Source organism: Gossypium arboreum, chromosome 12 (genome assembly GCF_025698485.1).
Source record: "Gossypium arboreum isolate Shixiya-1 chromosome 12, ASM2569848v2, whole genome shotgun sequence".
Classification (NCBI taxonomy): Eukaryota; Viridiplantae; Streptophyta; class Magnoliopsida; order Malvales; family Malvaceae; genus Gossypium; species Gossypium arboreum.
The window spans coordinates 99677994-99684156 of record NC_069081.1 but is presented as its reverse complement, the minus strand read 5'-3'; the positions used below and the strand labels follow the sequence as shown (position 1 = coordinate 99684156).

At 35.2% G+C, this 6163-nt stretch overlaps 1 protein-coding gene across 1 annotated transcript; it reads right to left on the bottom strand.

Annotated features, from left to right (window-relative positions):
- Window positions 1-1636: 1636 nt before the first annotated feature.
- Window positions 1637-3696, bottom strand: LOC108476866 (DNA-directed RNA polymerases I, II, and III subunit RPABC5-like). The gene is made up of 4 exons (XM_017779227.2): window positions 3541-3696; window positions 3390-3448; window positions 2029-2123; window positions 1637-1895 (listed from the first exon to the last, which is right to left on the bottom strand). The coding sequence occupies exons 1-4, from the start codon at window positions 3574-3576 to the stop codon at window positions 1870-1872; spliced, it is 216 nt and encodes a 71-aa protein (XP_017634716.1). The 5' UTR covers window positions 3577-3696; the 3' UTR covers window positions 1637-1869.
- Window positions 3697-6163: the final 2467 nt, after the last annotated feature.

The following is a 6163-nucleotide window of genomic DNA, read 5'->3' as shown; positions in this document are numbered from 1 at the left end:
AACCTAAGTTCTTGGGGAAAACTTAGTAGGTGAGTGATCTAGGTCTTTAGATACAAAAGTGAGGTTGCTATGTCAAGAGTATGATAAAACTTAAGTCACTTGTTGCAATGGAGATTACAGATAGTGAATCTACTCACTAAGCTAGACTCCCAAATGTAGAGAAATCAAACTACGTAAATAATCTTGTGTACTTTCTTTACCCTGCATTTAGGTTTGTTCATCGCAATAGAAACTGAAGTGGCCAATGTAGCTAATCATTTTCATTCAACTCTATTTTCTTAGCAATTAGCAGTTGTTTGATTCAACAAATGGTATCAAAACTTCCCACTCAATGCAGCTGCTGGTGTTTCCTAGTGTTGTTTATTGCCAGATATGGGAAAAGATTCGACTACTCGTCCCCCAGTGTCAGAGAGTGATCTAGGTCTTTAGATACAAAAGTGAGGTTGCTATGTCAAGAGTATGATAAAACTTAAGTCACTGGTTGCAATGGAGATTACAGATAGTGAATCTACTCACTAAGCTAGACTCCCAAATGTAGAGAAATCAAACTACGTAAATAATCTTGTGTACTTTCTTTACCCTGCATTTAGGTTTGTTCATCGCAATAGAAACTGAAGTGGCCAATGTAGCTAATCATTTTCATTCAACTCTATTTTCTTAGCAATTAGCAGTTGTTTGATTCAACAAATGGTATCAAAACTTCCCACTCAATGCAGCTGCTGGTGTTTCCTAGTGTTGTTTATTGCCAGATATGGGAAAAGATTCGACTACTCGTCCCCAGTGTCAGAGAGTGGCAACTATGCTTATTCGAAGGCAAGGATGAAATTTTACATCAAGGCTACTAATGAAAAGGCATGGTGCTCTATTCTCACTAGATGAAAAGCACCTATGATGGAAACTGAAGCTGGAAGAACTTCTAAATCTAAGTTGAAATGTACCGTGTTGAAAAATCTTCTCCTAATTCCAACTTTAAAGCATTTTATATTATTTTCTGTAGTGTTAATTAGCAAGATTTTAAGAGTATCTTGAAATGTACTACTAAGGAAGCATGAGACGTGCTACGAACAACCCATGAAGGAACTAACATAGTCAACTAGCTCATGATGGACCCTGGTTGATGAATAAAATAGGGAAAAGAAAATCCGAAAATATAATGAACAGGGAAAGATAGAAATTGGTTTAGATTAGCAGATAAGAGAAAGAAATAAGGGGAAAAAAAAGTGACCAAGTTCTAAGGTTAAGCACAGGGTAAAATTGTTATTTAATATTAAAATACATATTATAAATAAATAACCCCAATTAAGCTCACAAGCCACTCAAATCAGGTACTAAACTGCTCAAATGCGGTACTAAAGTAATCAAATTCGAAAATTTCTTTTTAAAGCTTGCGAATAAAATTCCACATTATTTTTCAAAGGCTTAGCTGGTAACCAGCCCACACAAGCAGAAGTAAAGGATATAATTAAATGGTGTGTTTTGCTTCATTCCCACTTCCCTCACTTAGCTTGTAAGCTACCAGAAGGACATGTCATTATTATTGATTTTAAAATGCTCGGTTAAGGTTCCCATTCATCCTACACTTACTAACACATCTGTAGCAATGCAACTAACAAAAGTTAAGTCTTTGATCACACAATTATCCCAGCAAACAGCAAAGCATTCCAATCACTTTCAGCATTTCAAATCCCACTAATTTCGTACATACAGGGATCCATCATAGAGCTAAAGAAAACAAACTAGACTAGTACTATTTAAGTCCTTTACTTCCCTTTTTCTGGATTCAGACCACGGCCCCACTTATACAAAACTGAGAATCATTGACAGGCACTCACACAAACTGCAACAAACCCTTAGATTCTACATGTTCCCTCAACTGGTCTCCGACTTCTCCAATGCTACCACAACAAAAAAAAAAAAAGCAGTAAGTAGAGAAGGCAATTCTAAACAAAGCCAGCACTAAGACGAACAGAAGCATGAGATACAGAGGAAGTCCAAACAGAATGAAGGCAAGAAAGGAAGACAGCTTACTGTTGTAGTTCAGAAGCTTCTCAATGAGGTCAACATGAGTCATAAGCATTCTCCTACAGCAGTACCGAACCAATCCCAAAGCATCAAGAGCATCTCTGCATGTCAAACAATTTACATTTATAGCAATGATACATAAATTTAATTATGATTCGCATCAACTTGCAATTCAATATTATCAAATACATTCTTGGTCTCTTAGATACATTTCCTTCAGCCTATAACACTAACAAAAATTGATAATTTTGCATTTGAAGGGGCCAGTTAAAGCATGCAAAACATGTTTTTCAAGCAGGAAATTCCATCAGCAGTCCCTTTTCTCTTAACTTTGGGAGGATAAAACTTACACTAACTCTTGATGTTTCAATGTTTACCTCTATACCTCAAATTTTCATGCGAGCATACCTTGTACTGATGTTCAATTCAGCGAATGGTACTTGTACAAAAAAAGTTTATGGGCATGATAAGTTCACCATATGATTGCAGAATAAATGACATCAGATTTCAAATTGCTAAAAGCAATTAGGATCAATATTTCATTTAGCTAAACTATCTCTTTCTTGACCAACATATCTCTCCAGTTCCAGAACTTTCAGCTTCTCTTAATGATCAAGTAACCTCGTTTCCCCAGTGTTTCCTGCTTAATTCATCTGGTTCTCCATTTCCCTATCATATCCTTGTTAGGGTTTTCCCTCAGAGTTGATTTTCAAGAATATTAGCACGGCTTTTTTAAACCAAACTCTTGCTCCCAAAGTTCCTGATTTGGGTATTTAGGGATCACACAGGTCACTAGGACATCCAAATCAGCCAAAGAAAGAAAAGAAAACCTGAGAGAGGCTCTCGGTTTAGCTCAAAGAAAACTCCTAGCGTATGAATCATGTGGGTAAGATAAGTAGCATTGAACTTGCGAATATGTGATGAGGGTTACTATTGGTTTGCAAGAGATTTTTGGACTACCTCACCAAAAAGGTTATAACGCAATGGACATATGGCTGGTTTCCATTCAACAGAATAAACATATTAATTGACAACATGCATCAAATTCTACAATAGTGAATGTTGGAGAAGAAGAGATGTTTGACTATTTGTTTAGGCTTAAGTAGATGCATAATAATCTTAAACACTTCAAGCACCCGAATTAAGCTTCCTAAAGATATCCATCAAGCGAGCATGATAACAAATTTAGACCCACGTAACAACAACATACAAAAGCCAAAGAGATCATGCCAAGCACTAATCAGGTCGCCCCTCTCCCCAAAGAAAATCACTAGAAACCAAGTTTCGTGCGATTTGCACAAGAGATTATTCATCAAATAAGTCGCTTAAAAACCTATTAAGATAAAGGCGGTGAGGTAGTGAGAAACCCTTCGGTATAATCGGCCTGGAGAAGATCAAGATAAGTGTCCCATTTGTTACCAATGATCTATAAAATACCCAAACCAAAATCGGAAGTTAAGAAGAAGGCCTAAAATTCAATTGAAAGGGAGAAAACCATAATAAAACAAAGAAAATTACCTTTCCGCAGGTGAAGCAGCGAACTGGAATTATCATCTTGCTCCGCTACTTCTTGGTCTCGCCTCGACTTCGAATTTTGCCTTACCTCTTTCTCTTCACCACCCTTCCTTCTTATTCTCGCGCCCTAGAAACTTCTAACGGGGATTTTAACTTTGCCTTTAAGGTGGTGCCGTTTAGAGCTGATCAGGGGCTGGGCGGCCCAGCCCGGCCCGAAGGCCCGCCCTAAAAATGGGAGGGTTTGGGTAAAAATATAGGTCCGAAAAATGAACTTGGGCAAAAAACGAGCCCAGCCTCGGGTAAGAGTTTTTTGGCCTGAGCCCGGCCCGGTCCGAATTATATATTAATATATTTTTTATTTTATTTTTAATCATTTTAAAATTTTAATATAACTATTTTTTATTATATTATCAATTTGTGTATTGTTTTAATAATTGTTTTAGTATCATTTTATTTGTTTTAATATTTATTTTATGTTTTTAAATATATTTGATTTATTATATTTTTAAATTTTTTATTTAATGAAATAAGAAAAAAATTTAATATGGGTCGGTAAGTAAGGTCAAGCTTGGGCTTAGTACTTTTATTTCAAGTCGGGATTGGACAAATTTTTAGGTCCATATTTCGGGCCGAGCCGGGCCCGGGCCTAGTAGACGGGCTTAAAATTTTGTCTGGGCCCGGCCCAGCCCGACCCATGATCACCTCTAGTGCCGTTTCACCAAATATCCTTGCCTCGAGCCGTCGTCGTTTTGTCCTGAAACTAAACCAGTTTCCTGGACTACGCTATTGATTTGGTCTGGTGAGCCCTATTTGCATGGCTTGGGTTTTACGAGTTTCATTTTTGTTATGGTTAATCTGCAAAAATAGTCACTTTTGTTTTACTTAAGTTGTATTTGTAACGGCCTAATTTTCAGTGGTGTCGGAAATGGTGATTTGAGATCACTAAATTCGACAAATAAGATTGAACAAGATAGTAATTTAATATTTATGAGTCAAGTAAGAATTTAGAAGAATTTGTGAAATGGTGAAATTAGTGAATTAAAAGAATTATTAGGTCAAACGGGTCAAAAATGAGGTATCGAGACCTCAAAGTTGAAAATCGAGCTATAAATATTTTTATAAATATTTATGGAGTGTCATTGAGTTAGTATTAAAGTTCCGTTAGAAAATTTTAACGTTTGGATGGCTAATTAATTAAAAGGACTAAATTGAAAATAGCGCAAAATTTGTTAAATTGTGAGTAAATAGCTTAAGTATTTAAAAGATGGATTTAAAGAGCAATTAGACCCAAAGGTTAATGGCTGGACGGTTTGGGTATGAAATAAGCAAGAAAACAATGTGAACAAGGGCAAAATTGGAAATAGCATAAAAGTTAATAGTTAAATAATGATGTAATTGAAAAATCTAGACATTTCTTCATATTTTCTCAGCTAAAACGCCATAGAAGGTCTGGAGAAAGCTGGTTTTCATATTTTACATCATGTGAGTTTAATTCTTACTTTTCTTGATAATTTTATGTTTTATGACTTTTACAATTAGGTCCACTTGTAGAATTCATTAGTTTTGATTTTATGGGTGAAATTGGAAGTTACCCTGGATGGATAAGGGAATTTTATGATGAATTATTATGAAATTTAAGTTCTAATTTTATATTAAGGTGGTTTTATTAAGTGATTTTGATAGGAAATGATATTTAGGACCTAATTGTGAAAAAGTTGTGAATTGAAGGTTTCTGTTGAAATTAAGAATATAAAAGGTTTTGAAATAGTTTATAATGATAAAATAAAGTGTTAATTGAGAAAAATTAGTTCAATTGATGGGTGAATTGAGAAGGGACTAAATTGTGAAAATTGTAAACTTTGGGGTAAAAGTGCAATTTCGAAATTTGAACAGCATAAATTGTGAAGTGAAATAGAATTGAAATGGATGCTAATGAAGGAATGATTTTATAATTATAGATCAAGAAAACGAATCGAATCGTGGAAAGGAGAAAATTCAAGAATAGTCCCCAATTTCTACGACTTTTACAAATTAGTCGAGTAAGTTCATATGGCAAAGTTCAATGTTTTGATATGAAAATATTATGATTGTTAAAGTATTTTATTGTTGATGAATACTATCAATTTGCATTAACTAATGAATAATGTGTAACTAAAAGTACAAATTAGTAGGAACAATGGATTTAAGTGCTTCTATTCTGTGACCCTGATGAGTTGACGAAACATATGTGACAAGTGTGCCCGTTTAAGACCATAGCTGGGCTATGGCATCGGTGCAATGTGATAATGTGACTCCGTATAAGACTATGGCATCGGCATAATATGATAATGTGATTCCGTATAAGACCATGTCTGGGATATGGCTTCGGTATGATATGTGAACCGTGTAAGACCATGGCAAGGCTATGGCTTCGGTGTGTGATGCGTATCAATGTGAAAGTCCATGGTTTACTATGGCAATGTGATAATGAAGCACTCAATTCCCTTATTGTTCCCTAATTTGACAATGAAGTAAATGAGAAATGGGCCTAAGGGAGTTAAATTGTGAGTTGCCATATGGAAATTTTTCCAATGAGTTATTAATGAAATTGTGATTTGGAGGATGAAATAGTTAAACTAATAGATAT